This window comes from Lissotriton helveticus, chromosome 3_1 (assembly GCF_964261635.1).
Source record: "Lissotriton helveticus chromosome 3_1, aLisHel1.1, whole genome shotgun sequence".
NCBI lineage: Eukaryota > Metazoa > Chordata > Amphibia > Caudata > Salamandridae > Lissotriton > Lissotriton helveticus.
In genome coordinates, this window is record NC_136061.1 from 417,822,497 (window position 1) to 417,839,768 (window position 17,272).

A 17,272-nucleotide genomic window follows, 5' to 3' on the forward strand; every position below is an offset into this window, starting at 1 on the left:
GAGAAAGAGAAAGAAAGAGAGAAAGAAAGAGAAAGAAAGAGAAAGAAAGAGAGAGAGAGAAAGAAAGAGAAATAGAGAGAGAGAGAGAATTGTGCCTTGAAAACTGCACAAATGGATAAAAAGGCTTCTTTCCAGCTAGCTACTCTGGCATACCTGAAGGGCTTTGAAACAAAATAGTGACAATCCTTCCTTTATCACAATTGTTTTTCCTCAGTGTCATTTATTTATATCTTTGGTTTAATGCATAATACTTTCAAGTCCATTAAAATTGTTCTTCGTGCGTTTAACCTTGTCTGGCTATATACAACCAAATGCATTTATGGACCCTTTCTCCAGTTCCAATGTTTCTAAAAATGCTCAAGTTCAAACAACAATAAGCAAAGATGATCTTTATTGCCTCAAACTTGCTCCATCTATGATGACAGCCATACCTCTTAGGGTCCTAAATGCCTGGGTGGCCCTTTTATGCCCAAAAGTGCTCTTAGGGAAAATCGCAGTCACTAGTCAATGGGCTACTAGAGTCCATTCCACCTGATGACAACTTCATGTGTAGTGCGGTATCTACCTATCCCAGAATGCTGGGTTCTGCCACTCTCAAGATGGCAGAACCTTTTCTTCAGCGTGTTGAGGTTGGTAGCCCACCACAGGATAGTGGCAACCAGTGGGCCACACACCCACAGAAGCAAGTTAGCAACTGTGTTCCCTCTCTATCCCCACTGCTCCCTCTCTATCCCCACTGCTTGTCTGCCTATCTAATCAGAGCAACACCTCCCCTGTGTGTGCACCACTTGCTCTCCAAAGTTGGTGTCCTCTTTGAAGACCGCCTTTAGGGCCAATACTCTGTGTGACTTACTGCCAAGAGAAGGTAACAACTCCTCCATTACCAGGCCTCTATTGTTACCTTTCCTGGTAGTTATTTACACGTCTCCCCAGGAGGGCAGAAGACAGTCTTTCTGTGCAACCATAAATAGGCACTGGAATCCTTGGGCAACCAAAGTGGCAACTTACTAAAGTTGCACTTTGTACATCAATGAAATTAAATTTGATTCAACCATTAAATCAGACTTAATGCACTGATCCTTTTAATACCTTGAGGTACCCACCTCAGTAGTCTCAATCCGAAATTAGCAGGCCTGAAGTGTCAGCCTGTAACTCTGTACTTGCCAATGGGGCTACTAACCTCTATTACAGTAATAAAGACAATTTAGGGTTTTTACTGCCAGAACCTGTTAAACCCGGGTTCTGCTTTCTAACATATTGTACCCTGCCTTAGGACTCAGGAGGCCTACTGTAGGGGCGACAGATATATTACAAAGGGTGGCTTGGGCTTTTTATTACCATAAGTGGCAAAGTCGAGTTAGAAGTTACAACCGCTCTACAAGTCTGCAGTAGCAATCTGGGTGACATGTCTTACCTTGTCATGCTTGTGGTGGCACAACTAGTACTGCAGTTCATGAGTGACACTTCAGCTTAATGGCCCTAGGTTCTCCTGGTACCATATACCAGGGACTTACAAGTTAAGTTGAGCTATGCCAGTTAGGTTTAAGCCAATCAACTATACACTTTTAAAAGGGTCAGACCACCTGCACAGACTCCTGGGTAAGCAGGCTCCGGGCATTTCATTAAAAAAAAAAAAAAATTATTGACATCACATAAGGGTAATATCCAATAGTTCATAACACAAATTCAATTGTATACATAAAAACATCAATTAGAATAAAAACCAAAGTTAATGTTAACATATCAAGATATAAGTAAGTCTAATCATAATCCTCATAATCAATCTGATCTGGGACATTCCAATTCTTAAATCATAGTGCTTTCCTTATTAATCAGTAATAACCTATATCGAAAGATCCATAGGCCCCCATATTTTGACCATAGAGGCTGTGCCCCTAGCTTTAGCCAGTGCAAATTCCATGCCATTGGTCGCTTTAATAATAGACCACCAGTCATAAATTGTTGGTGGTAGCGGAGTAACCCCCATCCAAGCAATTGTCAACCTTGCTGCTGCCATCATGATGGTAAATAGTTGTGTTATACCCGAACATAATTTCTAAAGTAGTGAATGTAGGTCCTATTCCAAGTTTACTATAAAACACTAAGCCAATCTTCTGCCAATAGAGTTGTAATTTCGGACAGTCTATAAACATATGTATTAAGTTTGTAGCTTGGGTCCCACATTTAGGGCATTTATTCTTTTCTCTTCATATAGAAGATCCCAAACCGAAGATTTTGTGATAAAATTAGGGTCAACATTTTTCTGAAGATAGTCCCTTATCTGTACATATTTAAATAGGAGGTTAGTAGGCAGTTTATATTGGAGCTGTAAAGCTTCAAATGATTTAATTCCTCCTACATCGTACATATCCCCCAGATAGAGGATCCCATACTTAGACCACGATATAACTCTATAATCCTGAAAAATTTCTGGTAGCATTGGATTCCCCCCAAAGTGGAAGCTTAGTGTGAATTACTGATATAGTACTTTTGGCAGCCATAGCCCGCCATTTAAAACAGTCTCTAATGGTCTTAAATTTGACGTGTTTAAAGTAATTCGGATCGTTAATACGATATAAAAAAAATTAACTGTCGTCCCCCAAGATTAGTCGACATAAAGAATCCCTCTGATCAGTCCCTAACAAAATGCGAAAAGCCCGGCAAACGATGACCAGAAATAAAATCTAAAATCTGATAGTCCAAGACCCCCTTGTTTATAGGGTAATTTAACCTCTTCCATGCGGATGACGGCTCCTGGCCCTCATGACGCACCCGCGATCGGAATGTGCCGAACAGGCGCAGAATCGCGGCCACGCCCAAGGGGTTAAGCAAGTCAATAGCCCGGCAAGCCTTCTTAAAGCCCCAAATAAAACTGCTCAGAATTCCGTCCAGTTTTTTAAAGAAGATATTAGAAAGTCGTAAAGGAATGGACCTAAACAAATATCGAAACTTGGGGAGTATTTTCATCTTTGTTAAATTACATCTCCCCATGATCCCTATAGGGAGTTTACGTCATTTATTTTAGATTTTTGGCAGTTTCAGTTAATAGAGGAGTATAATTTAAAGATATTATTTGACCTATTTTAGCAGAAATTTTAACCCCCAAATACTAAGCTGAAGTACAACTCCCCAAAATTGGAGGGCTGGATTCAAAATTAAGAAGCACCTGTGTCTTGTTGATATTTAATTTATATCCAGAAACTAGTCCGAATTTAGTTGCTGCCCTCTCAGGTGCTCAGGGCATTTCAGAGCTATTACATCAGTACCTAGTATTCAGAATTGCGGATAGACTGGAGTGAAACCTGCAAAACGCCTGTTTCCTCACAGCCACACAACAGGATTCCATACTGGCCAGATCAAGGTTTTCTAGTTTGTCAGACAACATTCTGCACCCAGACCATCAACTGCCTTTGCTGAACTAACTGGACTACCCAGCTCCTTTACTTTGCTAAACCTGCTTACAATTTTCCTCCATGAAAGAAAATATGGCTGTTATTATTGCTTCCTTTGCATGTATCGGTCTTGGGCATTGTTCACAATTTCCTAGAATATAAATGTTCAAGAATGCTTTAGAAAAGCTGCCTCACATCAATGAGCCATTCTTCTTGGTAATGGAAACTGATGGGCTCCTTTTCAGCCAATGCACAAGGCTGACCTCTTACACTGTCCTGGTAGGTCACCATTAAAGTAGCCGTCACCTTAGCCAAGCTGGTAAATGAGCTGAGAAGGGCAAATAACTCAAATTGCAAAGAGAATTCCCTAAAAATGAACTATTCTTTTCTTCTTTCAGAAGAATATCACAAGATCAGACAACTTCCATACATACTTTTTCCCCATGCCCTTTATCCCTAATAGAAAGTTGATTACACACTTTAAAAGAATGATTTTTCACTAAAGATGTATACAAATTAGTATTACTCATTGTTAACTGGTGCTGACCATACCGGTTTGCTTTCCTCAAATAAATCCTTTGTACCAGAAAGTTGTGTCCTCAGAAGCAGCTTAAGAGTACCACGAGATGCAAGGCCAAACCCTGCAGGCGTTAATGCACTCTCCAAAACTAAATGCAAGAATAATTCCTTTTTCATATGTTAGCTACACCAAGTATCTAGGCATATTATTTAGCATTCAAACCAACTTTAGAAAGATGTTAATTTTATATTTAAACAAAAAAGTTTTCCTGTGCAAAAATAGCAATCTGCTGGGCTTCCAGTATGGTAAAGTCCTTTCCATGAGATATAGGGGCTACAATATATGATAGGTCAGACACAGTTGATTTGGATTTTATGCATCATCCAGGATTCACTAACAAAAGTGAACAGGTGCCACATTGTATTGACTTAGTATTAGAACCATCTCACATCCTATGGGAAGAACTCAAACAAATTAAACTGGGCTTGCTTCATCATGGAATATTAGTTTCAGTACTGCAAAAAGAGCAATACACTTGGATACAAGAAGGCATTTCATATAAGTAGATTCAAGAGTAAGTGTGGGGATGCTTACCTGAGGACCAGATCTTTAACATTTTGTCCCAAGACCCACTGCAAAACTAGAGAAACAAAAGACGTTTGCATAAAACTGTATCTGAGTCAAAGGCACTACTGCATTCACACGCCATCGTTCAACATTAACACATCATAACTCAAAAAGCTATGGCAAAGGATGAGACCACACAACTCCTACCGGAGAAAGAAAACAAGTTACTTACCTGTAACTTTAGTTATCCAGTATTGGTATCTTTCATAGATTCACATGCCTGAATCATTCCCCGTCGCCGAGGCGGGAGTCCCACGGTATATAAACAAGCATTTGCAATGCAATGGTCTCGGCATCATTAAAGGTAGAGCTATTGGCATTGCTCATGACATTTCTTTTTTTTTCTTTAAATCATAAATAAATGGCATTGTCATTTACATTGCCAATACACAGCACTCTGCACTCAACAGCACACACCACTCTGCACTCACTGCTCTGCACTCACTGCTCTGCACTCACTGCTCTGCACTCACTGCTCTGCACTCACTGCTCTGCACTCACTGCTCTGCACTCACTGCTCTGCACTCACTGCTCTGCACTCACTGCTCTGCACTCACTGCTCTGCACTCACTGCTCTGCACTCACTGCTCTGCACTCACTGCTCTGCACTCACTGACTCCCTGCACTCACTACTCACTACTCTGCACTCACTACTCTGCACTCACTACTCTGCCACTCACTACTCTGCACTCACTACTCTGCACTCACTACTCTGCACTCACTACTCTGCACTCACTACTCTGCACTCACTACTCTGCACTCACTACTCTGCACTCACTACTCTGCACTCACTACTCTGCACTCACTACTCTGCACTCACTACTCTGCACTCACTACTCTGCACTCACTACTCACTACTCTGCACTCACTACTCACTACTCTGCACTCACTACTCTGCACTCACTACTCACTACTCTGCACTCACTACTCACTACTCTGCACTCACTACTCACTACTCTGCACTCACTACTCACTACTGTGCACTCACTACTCACTACTGTGCACTCACTACTCACTACTCTGCACTCACTACTGTGCACTCACTACTCACTACTGTGCACTCACTACTCACTACTGTGCACTCACTACTCACTACTGTGCACTCACTACTCACTACTGTGCACTCACTACTCACTACTCACTACTCTGCACTCACTACTCACTACACTGCACTCACTACTCTGCACTCTGCACTCACTACTCTGCACTCACTACTCTGCACTCACTACTTTGCACTCACTACTCTGCACTCACTACTCTGCACTCACTACTCACTACTCTGCACTCACTACTCACTACTCTGCACTCACTACTCTGCACTCACTACTCACTACTCTGCACTCACTACTCTGCACTCACTACTCACTACTCTGCACTCACTACTCACTACTCTGCACTCACTACTGTGCACTCACTACTCTGCACTCACTACTCTGCACTCACTACTCACTACTCTGCACTCACTAGATCACTACTCTGCACTCACTACTCACTACTCTGCACTCACTACTCACTACTACTCACTACTCTGCACTCACTTGAGTCTTGAGTGGAATTTAGTGCACCAGGAAGTGCAAACGGGATTCTTGTGTGTCGATGGCTGTGTGATTCACTTTTTCATAATAAGCAGTTTTTTCGCAGCGCGATGAGAACAGCTGGGGGTTTGCCATTTAGTTTACAAAAACTCCTTTGCCAAAGTTAAGAAGTCGCCGATCTCTTCAATCAAGATTGCAGATATCCATGGCATTGCAGATAAAAAAAAGTAGACTGAGTGGTTAAAACACATAACTGTTGAATTGGAGAAGATGGTATTTGTCATAAGTGGAATAAGTCATCGCTCACTCTATTCTCTGCACTTCATAACAAGTAGAAGTGGAGAATTACGTGTTCTTTACAAAAGATGTGATTATGTGGAAAGAAAATCAATGTATTCGTCGATTATTTATTATTTGAAAGGCTAAGGATCGGCTGTGATTTATTATTAATTACTGTTCATTAAAATTTCCCATTGGCTATGTATGTTCTACACATGGTTTCACCTTCCATATTTCAGGAACACAAAAGGTTTCTTGGAATTGGAACAAGATCGGGTTACTGGTGTTATAAAGTCAACAGAGTGCGGGAGGTTTGCACTGGTGCTTTAAAAAAAAAATTGCATAAGTTTCTTCATTTTGGAGCACGATGCCTTTGTTAATTCTATTTTTAAACAATAATACATTTGCTTACATATACACCTGTCCCTTTAGTCTAACTAAATATAATCTCTGATACCAATATGCCCGTGGTTATTATATATGTTTAAAGCCGCATTGCGTGTTGCTTGTCGGTCCATTAAACCAGCACGGCACTCCACTCTCTGCAATGGCCATGGCTGCGCTCGACAAACTTTTAAAATCAACTGTTTTACCATTTTTAAAAAAAAGTAATATTACTGCCAGTTTGGTCGTGATTGGGAAAACAAAAGCCGGTGCGCCCCCGACCCGCAGCAAGCGGCGTGACGTGAGTCTGATAAATACACTGCAAAACACATTCTCCTTTTCAGCAAGTAAAAATATGTGATAAAATATGTGTTTAGCTCCATAATGCTGACGGGTGCACTATTAACAAACAAACTTTCCCTTTTGCAGTAAGTAAAACATTTATGATAAAAAATGTGTTTAGTACGAGGATACAAACCGAGCCGACACCGGCCCAGCAGACAGACGAGCTGCATGCGAAACCTATCGTGGGGCGGGACTGACAAAACGAAACCTATCGTGGGGCGGGACTTCCGTTTTGTGAAGCCCGCGCCCACGGACTGCCTGGAGGAGCACCGAGGGAGAGCCCCGCGGTCGGAGGCTGCACAAGTCCGGAGGGCCTTTGACCGGTGAGCGGAGCGGGGGGGGGGGGGGCAGGGGGAGAGAATGCCTGTATGTCTGCGTGTCCGGAGGGCCTTTGACCGGTGGGCGGGGGGGGGGGAGAGAATGCCTGTATGTCTGCGTGTGTGTGTGCGACGGCGGAGGCGACGGTGACGGCGGGGGAGGGGGGGGCCTCGGTGCACTTGTGTGTGTGCGTATGTGTCAGGGGGGGAGTCTCTGTATGTATGTATGTATGTATGTATGTATGCATGCTTGTGTGTGTGTGTATGCGCATGCGTGTGTGGTGCTTGAGCTTCCCAGGAGACAGCGCCTGGCCACAGCGCGCGTTCCCGTTTCAAATCGGCTCCAGGGATGCGCGCGCCCCAAACTGTCTCCTGGGAAGCACACTCCCTAACATAAGATCTCGGCGGAGACGCGCTTCCGCGCGTCTTTAGCCGAGACCTAAAAAGCAGTGCCAAAAGCAAATTACAGTAGAAGGCCCTATGAGAAAGGCTTGAGGCCTAGATTGTAGTAGCCCATCAACCGCATTATGCTAAAAAGACCAAAGTCTCTGTTCCAACCAATCAGCTCACAGCACCCTCTAGAACCCTCCCTGCAGAGCCAGTTCTCCTCCGATTTTCGTTAGTACTAGGGGGAATGAGTATCCCAAAATTAGAGAACTGACTCTCAGGGGAGGAGGGTGGGTGCATGTGAATCTATGAAAGATACCAATACTGGATAACTGAAGTTACAGGTAAGTAACTTTTTTTCTTATCTAGTATTGGGGTATCTTTCATAGATTCACATGGCTGAATCAGAATAGCAAGCAGTATGCCAGGCAAAAGTCGGTTGCGGATGGTGGGAGACTTATTATGATACATTCCCATAAACACATGTTTAACAACCAACAATTGCAAAGTAAATACATACTAATGAAAAACATGACTAAATTCCAAATAGTAGTCATATAATATTAAACAGGAAAAGTAATAGCAGTACAAAGAAGTAATCTGCAATACGTGTACATTTTAAAACTCCACAGAAACATTAGAAGATATAGACTCATTATAAGATGAATAAAACATTGGTTACCTGAATCTGTTCTTATAGAAACAGGTGACGTAAAACCGCTTGATCAACTGCCGCATCATGATGACTTGCTGATTGCAGGCAGTAATGCCTTGTTAATGTGTGGACATTCTTCCATGTCGCAGCACGGCAAATATTCTCTAGAGTCACTCCTGCAAATAATGCTGTAAACGCCGCTACAGTTCTTGTAGAGTGAGACCTGACATTTCTTTGTAATGTGATACAAAAGGGGATGATGGGCGGAGCGTTTGAGCAAATCAAACACTCAGCCCCAGTCAACTGATCTGGGTTTAATCCATCACCATTCTTTAGCTCATTCAGCCACCCCAGTTCTCTTTGTTCGCCCTAAGACGCTCCGTTCATCATCCCCATTTGTATCGCTTAGCTCTTTGTAATGGTCGGTTAGATTTGACGTGGCAAAAATAGATCGCGGAGGCTATCCACCTGGAAATTGTGGCTTTAGTGACAGCTTTCCCCAGTGTAGCCTGGCCATAAGCGACAAATAGTTGATCTGATTTCCTGAAGCTTTTTGTTCTTTGAAGATAAAACTTCAAACATCGTTTAATGTCCAAATAATGTAGTGTTCTTTCCGCTGGTGTTGTAGGATTTGGGAAGAAAACTCGTAATTTCACTGGTTCATTTAGATGGAACTGAGAAGGCACTTTGGGTTTGAAAGTTGGATTCGTTCGAAGAGTTACATACTCTTGAGAGAAATGTAAAAAAGGTTCTTTTATAGTGAAAGCCTGAATTTCTCCAACTCTTCTGGCAGAAGTTAGGACTAAAAGCAAGGTGACCTTCCATGTCAGATACTTGAGGTCGGCTTTGTGAATCGGCTCGAACGGGTGCTTCATCAGCTGTGAGAGGACTGTGATGAGTTCCCATTCCGGTGGTGAAGGTTTAACCGGAGGATAAGCCCGGAAAAGACCTCTCATGAACTGTTTTATCAGCGATGAAGAACACAGTGAGGGAATGTCAGCCACCTTCCTGAACCTGGATAGAGCCGCTAGATGGACCTTTATCAAAGGAAAAGAAAGACCAGAACAAGCCAACTGTAAGAGATAAGGAAGATTTTTTTCTGCTAGAGCTTCAATAGGGTGTAAAGCATTTGAAGTACACCAGGAGAAGGATCGCTTTCATTTGAGATGATAAGTCTTTAATGTGCTCTGGGCTCGTGCTTTCTTTAAGATGTCCCGGCAATCCTGAGGAATTTGGAGGTGTTGAAACTCTAAGAAGTTAGGAGCCATGCGTGTAATTTCAGAGACTGAGGGTCTGGGTGAAGTATCTGACCCTCGTTGCGTGACAGTAGTGTCGGAGCTGGTAGAAGTTTGATTGGAGGCCCCTGCGATAGCAACATGAGCTCCTGAAACCAATACTGACGAGGCCACCTGGGAGCAATTGGAAGGAGACGGCAGCTCTCCAGTTTCATTTTGCGCAACACCCGTGGAATCAACGGGATCGGAGGAAAAGCGCAAACATAAATCCCTGACCATCGCATGGACAGGGCATTCCCTGTTGATACCTGTTGAGGGTATCTGCTGGTGTAATACCGGCATTTCTTGTTCTGTTGGGTCGCAAACATGTCCAACCTTGGTTTGCCCCAAGTCTGAAATACCGTGATCAATGGAGTGTTGTCCAGCTCCCAGTCGTGGCAATCCGACCAGGATCTGCTGAGTATGTCCGCTAGGGTATTGTGAAGGCCCTTGACATGTTCCGCCTTGAGAGTTATGCTGTGAAGTGTCAGCCATTCCCATAACTTCTGTGCCACCTTCGAGAGCGTAGCTGACCTTGTCCCTCCCTGCTTATTTACATAAAACATGCTGGTGGTATTGTCCGTTCGGACCAAAACTGAAGACCCTGCGATTCTGGGAAGGAACGCTTGAAGGGATAGAAAGATGGCTCTCAACTCTAGACTGTTGATGTGACATGGTTTGTACTTCTGAGACCATTTGCCCTGCACTTGCAAGTCCTGGAGATGACCTCCCCAGCCTTCCATAGACGCATCTGTCGTTAGAACGAAGTCCGAAGGAGTTTGCAAGAATGTGAGTCCTTGTCTTAGATTGTGTAGTTGCGTCCACCATTGAAGAGCATCTACCATGCGTGGGGTGACTTTGATGATGTCCTCGAAGGAACCGGTCGCTTGTTGCCACTGAAGATGTAGCTCCTCCTGCAAAGGCCGCATTTTGAGATGTACCAGAGGAATGAGATTTATGGCCCAAGAACACATTCCCAGAAGTGAAGCAAACAGGCGAACAGAAAGTGACTTTCTTTTTGACAGTTTTATGGCCAACGTCTGCAGACGGAGCTGCCTTTCTTGAGACAAGAATGCCTTGCACTGTACCGTGTCCAGATGAGCTCCTAGGAAAAGCAGGATTTTTCTCGGAATCAATTGTGATTTTTTCTCGTTCACAGTGAGACCTAGGGATGCAAAGAGATTGCGACACGTTGCTATGCCGTTCTGTACTCTGCCCTTTGATGGACCTTTGACTAGCCAGTCGTCCAAAAACGGGAAAACCTGGATCCCTGAATAGCGTAGTGCTGCCACAACCGGGGCCAGGCACTTCGTAACAATACTTGGAGCCGACTTGAGGCCAAATGGGAGTACTTTGAACTGATAATGGGCGCTAGCCACAGTGAAACGGAGATATTTTCGATGTTTTGGGTGAATTGGGATGTGGAAGTAAGCGTCTTCCATGTCCAAAGAAGCCACAAAATCTCCCTCGTTTAGGCAACTTAGAATTTCCGAAAGAGTGACCATGGGGAACCCCTGCTTCTTGAGGAATCTGTTGAGATTGCGCAGGTCCAAGATCGGTCTCCATTCCCCTGATTTCTTCTTTATGAGGAAAAAACGGGAATAAAAACCTGTCCGACTCTGATGAACTGGAACCCTTTCTATAGCGTTCTTGATGAGCATTGACTGAACTTCCTTGAACAATAAGTGAAGACGAGGGGGACCCCTGGGCGGAGTCATTGGTGACAAACTCCAGGGTGCGTCCATGTTGAACTAGGCCCAGCACCCATTGATCGGAGGTAATCTGCTGCCACTGTTGTTGAAAGGCAGATATTTTCACGCCCACAGGGAGGAAAGGAAATGAGGTTGGCGCCCAACTGAACTCACTGTTTTCTGTGCGTATCTCGCCCTTGATTGTTTCCGTGCTTTCGTCCGCCTTGGCGACAGAAACTAGCTGTTCCGGGCTGACGATAAGAAGACTGATAATTCTGGCGGTATTGAGGCTGGTATTGCCTGCCTTGTTGGTAATCGCTTCCTCTAGAGGAGTATCCATGTCCCCTAGCACCTCTAAAAGATCCCTGCTTGTACTGCAGTGAACCTAGGGATCTTGCTTGTATCAGTGTCCGTTTTGATCGCCTGGAGAGCTTTGTCGATGCGATTTCCAAATAGAGACTCTCCGTCATAGGCCATGTCTAGGATCTTTAGTTGGACCTCAGGCCGGAAGGTGGTAGCTTTGAGCCAGCCCTGACGCCTGAGAACTGCAGCCCCTGCCAACTGCCTAAAGTTTGTATTCGCAATATCCAAAGCGCGGTCTATGGTTTCTGCAGCTGCACGTTCCCCTTCCATTAAGATCTTGTAAGCCTCCAGCCTTTTATCTTCCAGGATCAAATCAATCATACCAGTCATGTCAGACCACATTTGGCGATCATAGCGCCCTATAATTGCCAAAGAATTCGCAGCTCTGACAGAGGCAGCAGGCATGGTGGAAAATGTTTTACCAATAAGGTCCAAACGACGCCCCTCGTTATCTGGTGGTGTAGTGATGGGGGTGGCTGGGTTTTTCGACCTTTGTTGAGCGGCCTGAGAGATGACCGAATCCGGCCGCGGGTGTCCAGTGAGACATGAAGGGCTACTGAGAGGAGCGCGATATTTCTGGTCAATCCGTGGTAAAACAGCAGGCACCGAAGCAGGATTTTTCATCACTTTGATGCCTTCCTTCCAGATATAATCTATAATAGGAATGGCTCTAGACACCTTCCTAGTTTCCTCTTTAAAATCATGAAGAAAACATTCTTCCTGCTCCACTGTTACTGGTAGTTGAAATCTATTTGCAGCTCGCTGCATGAGATTATGGAACCCACCTATGTCTTCAGGTGGGGAGTCTGAAGGTTGTGGGGTTGGTGGAGACGGCATGGGAATAACGTAATCATCCCACGGATCCAACGGAGGATTATTCGGTAACTCGCCGCCTTCTTCTGAATAAGTATCTGGGGTTTGTGTAGACAAAGCAGGTTGTGGAGTTTCCGTGACCGGAGACTTAGGCGGTGGAATCTCAGGTTGAGGAACGGGGACTGCAGGTTGGGGTGGGAGGCACAACCTGCTGTGGCGGAAAACGCTGCCTATAGTGTGCCAGCATGGCCTGTAAATCTTGAATGAGGCTCGGTGGCAGATGGCCGGTCTCTGAGGCACGAGATCGCCTTTGGTATTCTGTATGATGAGGCATTACAATGTTCTCTTGATAGTAATGCTCAGAATATTCATCATCTTCCTCATCATCCTGACACTTAATGTTCAATTCTGAAGGATGGTGAGCTATCCGAAAAGCTCCCTCATTGTCATCATCCTCAAAATCATCCTCTTCTTCATGAGCATAAGTCTCTAAGAGATGAGAGGTCGTTAGTGGCGAGATATAGGAGCCTTCATGCCTCTGGTAAGATATTAATTGAAATGGTCTTGAAGAAAGTGGCGTAGAAAAAGCCTGTATTGTGGTTGGAGGCTTTGTTGAAGCAGCATCTATTGTTCTTGCTGGCACTGTTGACAAAGGTGACCTTGGTAGCTGGATTGTCGCAGGCGTCGAAGACTGGACCATCGTCGACGGAATCGACGTCGACGGAATAGTCGTCGACTGACTGGACGTCGACGGGCTCGGCGTCGACAGGACCACTGTCGACGGGCTCGACGTCGACGGACTCGTCGTCGACGGGCCTTGCTTCTTCAACGACAAGGCTGTCGTCGACGGATCGCCGATGAGGGTTCTTTTAGTCACAATGGAGATCTTAGTAGACAGGATAGGAGAGGTGATGGCTGTGGTAGAAATCATAGCCATCGACGAAGGAGCAGTAGATGAGATGGTAGTCACAGGTGAGGAGACAGAAGAGCTCTTATTCACAGTTTTCTTTGTAGAATCCTTGAGAGCTGGGGCTTCAGAGAGAGAGAGACGATGGAGATCTCTGTGAAGAGCCCAAAGTGGAGTGGGAGCTTTTAGCATGTTTTCTCCCCTCACTTGGATAATCCTCTCTTGCTCTCTTACTAGAGGTCGAAGCTCTGTCTTCATCATCAGTAGAAGAGGATTTGAGCCATAAAAGGACTCTGGCCTCCCTATCCCTTAAGGTCTTTGAAGGGAAGGTACGGCAGATCTTATAATTTTTTGCCACATGATTAGGATAAAGGCAATAAATGCAGTCCTTATGTTGATCATCAACATGGACTCTTTTCTTTTGACATGTTCTGCAAGGTCTAAATTAGGCCTTCTTGTCAGACTTCTTGAAGTAGAGAAGAAACTGAGTAGAGACTCAGGGAGACTCTCTTCCACACGACGTGCGGTGAAAATCTGAGGAGAACTGGCTCTGCAGAGAGGGTTCTAGAGGGTGCTGTGAGCTGATTGGTTGGAACAAAGACTTTGGTCTTTCTAGCATAATGAGGTAGATAGCCTACTACAATCTAGGTCTCCGGCCTTTCTTATAGGGCCTACTACTGTAATGCTTTTGGCACTGCTTTTTTATATACCGTGGGACTCCCGCCTTGGCGACGGGGAATGATTCAGGCATGTGAATCTATGAAAGATACCCCAAAACTGGATAACTATATGTGCAAGCATTGCTTCTTCCTATGCCAAGGACAGATCTTACTTGCAATTGATACAGAGAACTATGCTGTTCAGTGGACACAGAACCTTAGGTGCCAATGGCTGGTAATAGGACTGGACAGGACTTTCATTCCACTGTGCATTTATCTGCTGGGGGCCTATAGCCCTTGGGGAAAGGTGTGAAAGCCCAGGGGTGTTCCGGGTGCCTCCGCCACTTTCCCCAGCTCCCTGAGGTTAACTGCAGCAGGAATGGGAAGGCCTCAAGAGAGCGAGAAAAAGAAGTAGGGAAGAGGAAGGTAGAGAGAAAACAATCAGAAGCCAGACGTGAGAGGAGATTGACAGTATGGATGGATGGAAAGAGAGAGACTGTATGAGAAGACAAAGGGAGTGCGGGAAGTCGGAACATATTTGCCAGGACTTCTTTTGGTTCGTCACTCAGGCCGAACTGCTTACCAGAACAATATTAAGCAATTGGTCTTAGCTATGGGAAAGGGCCCTGGCTTCCGAGCCTTCGCTCCCATTAAGGTGTGCCACCCATAAGAAATTACCATTGTACTATGCCTGGCAGTCTGGTAGTTCACCTGTTCACATTATGGGCACAAGGAGCCGTATTATACATATGGCGCACTTTCGCTGTTTGGCCGCTGCCCACCTTCCAAAAAGGTGCAGCAAGCACAAACAAGGAAAGAACGCTGTATTATAATGAATGTGCTGCCCTCAGGGCAGCCACAAACTCAAACTGCCCTGGGGGCAGCACATTCAAGTGAAATACAGAGCAGCTGTTTAAAAGCTGCAACATGTTCCTCTGTGAAGCGGGATCTGCCTCCACTTTTAAGAAGGATTAGAGATCCCCTTGTAGGCAGGTGCAGGGAGTGTGACTTTACCCACTTGCAGGGTAATGTCTGGGGGGTGAGGGGGTCGTCTGTGGGCTTCCTTTAGGAGGCACACACAGTGTGGCACCTCTCCTGAGGGCATTTTTGCCTCTGCGCCTGGTCTGGTAATAAGGCATATGGGCAAAGTGATCCACTCACTTGCGTGGGGACATGGCCGCATGCAAACGAGTGAATGCCCTCTCATGATAGCGCTGTGCATATAACAGAAGGAGCCACACAAGCTTCGCTGGTCCCTTCTGTAATACCATTGTTCCAGTGGGGGTGACAAAAGCGGGCGCATACAGATGTCGCGTCCCCATGGAACAATGTATAATACAGCCCCAGGACTTCATTTTAGAAAACATCTCAATACAGCCTCAGTCTGTGAACTTTGCAATTGTTTGCGAGCAAAAGAGTAGGATTTGACATGAGAAGGAGAAGAGCCTTCTTCTAATAAACCATACTGTCTTATTGTTCTGCTCCTTATTTTGGTTGACACACTAAAGTATACAAAAAAATTATGTATCGATTCTTAGAATTATTCTCAGTCCCTGGTAACTACTTGGGTCGCATCCCAGTTCATCATTACTTTGCACACACGCCCCCTCAGTTTGGACCCAACCATATGTAAATCAGTCTTGACCCTGTTCCAATAGCAACAGTCCACCCTGAACTGCCAGGCCAGGTCCTCCCTGAACTGGAGCACAAGCAACCCAGGACTGGGTCCCCCTAGTTAATGCTAATCAGCCAGGTATAGATTGGTCCCAGTGACTCAGTTTGAAAGGGACCCACTTCTGGCCACTTAGTACAGATAGGCTTTGGATAGGATCATTTAAGGACAGTATCTCTGACCCTATACTTTTCAGGCATCTGCTCCAGCTATACACAGCGGCTCTTGCTAATCCAATTTTTTTTTCTATGTAAATGTTTCTATCAGCATTTTTGATAAGGTCTTCTGGTGTCACGCAAGCCTTTATCAATTCTGGCTCAGATAGTGTATTCCGCAAGCCATCTCACAACCCACTGGGCTGCTATAAAACGTATCTTGTAATCCAAGACTTCAACCTTGTGAGAGGCTGGCTCACCATGTACTACACCAAAAAGAGGTAGAGTGTGTAGTGAGTCCAGTGGATCTTCAGAGACCGTGTAGAGGCTTAATAGATAGCCCTAATGCTCTATTTTGTGGTAGTGTGGGTGCGTAGTTAGGCTTATCAGAGGGTTGTGTTAATGCATTTGTTGTGCACCCATGGCAATAAATCGGAGACCCGCTCAATGAATATACCAATTTATAAAAAATAGTACTTTGGCATATTTAATTTACTAAGACCACAATATTTTCATAGAAGAACATAAGTTTTTAAATGAAAATACTTTTCAAAGTTGACACTGCAATTTTCAATCTTTGCAATGTTAACCTATGGGAGGAAAACAATAATGCGGTTTTGCAGTTAAGTACACAACTTACAGTCCCAGTCTTCAGGGTGTAGGGTAGTTCAGGTAAACACCAACTCTGCACCCGGCTGCACCGCTGGTGGTGCAGAGGTCAAATCTGGGGCTAGGACCCAATGTTAACTTTTGGAGACTGGGGTGCTTGAAGACACACTGCTTGCAGGTAGGTAAAGCGACTGCTGGGTTAAAGCTTCGGAGGTTTAGGCAAGCACGGGGGGATTGGCCACAAGGTGGCACAAAACATACACCACCTGCGCACAGAGCAGGGTGCAAATATGATGTTGAGCGACCAATGCAAAGCCCAGGGGCTTCGGGTGCAGGAAAGACCTTTGACGTCGGGTTTCTCTTACTGGTCCAGGTCGGGATTGGGGGTAAGGGGGGGGGGCTAGGGGTGGGGGATGAGAGAGTCTTTGGATTCACACTGCAGGCGTCGTCTTGGAGTCCAGGAGGAGTCAGCCAACGCTAGACTTGGACTCTGGATCGCTTGGGAACTTTTTCTGGACCAGTGGCTACTTGGACTCAGGCCAGAGGCATCGGGTGCAGAGTGGTCAGGATCGCGGTTCCGGAGGGCACCAGAGTCCTTTGTACTGGTTACTTGAGGACAGGTCCCAATGGAGTTCTGGTCTTTTTCAAAGGCAGGCAGTTCTCCCAGGGGTTTTAAAGGTCACTGGCT

General features: G+C 45.1%; 1 protein-coding gene across 2 annotated transcripts in view; it reads right to left on the reverse strand.

Annotated features, from left to right (window-relative positions):
* WDR12 (WD repeat domain 12) overlaps nucleotides 1–17,272 on the reverse strand; it is a 289,880-nt gene that overhangs the window by 83,168 nt on the left and 189,440 nt on the right. For both annotated transcript variants that reach the window (XM_078680243.1, XM_078680244.1), the window contains one exon: nucleotides 4,507–4,552. In XM_078680243.1, the coding sequence (XP_078536369.1) occupies nucleotides 4,507–4,552 (46 nt within the window). The remainder of the gene's footprint in view (nucleotides 1–4,506; nucleotides 4,553–17,272) is intronic.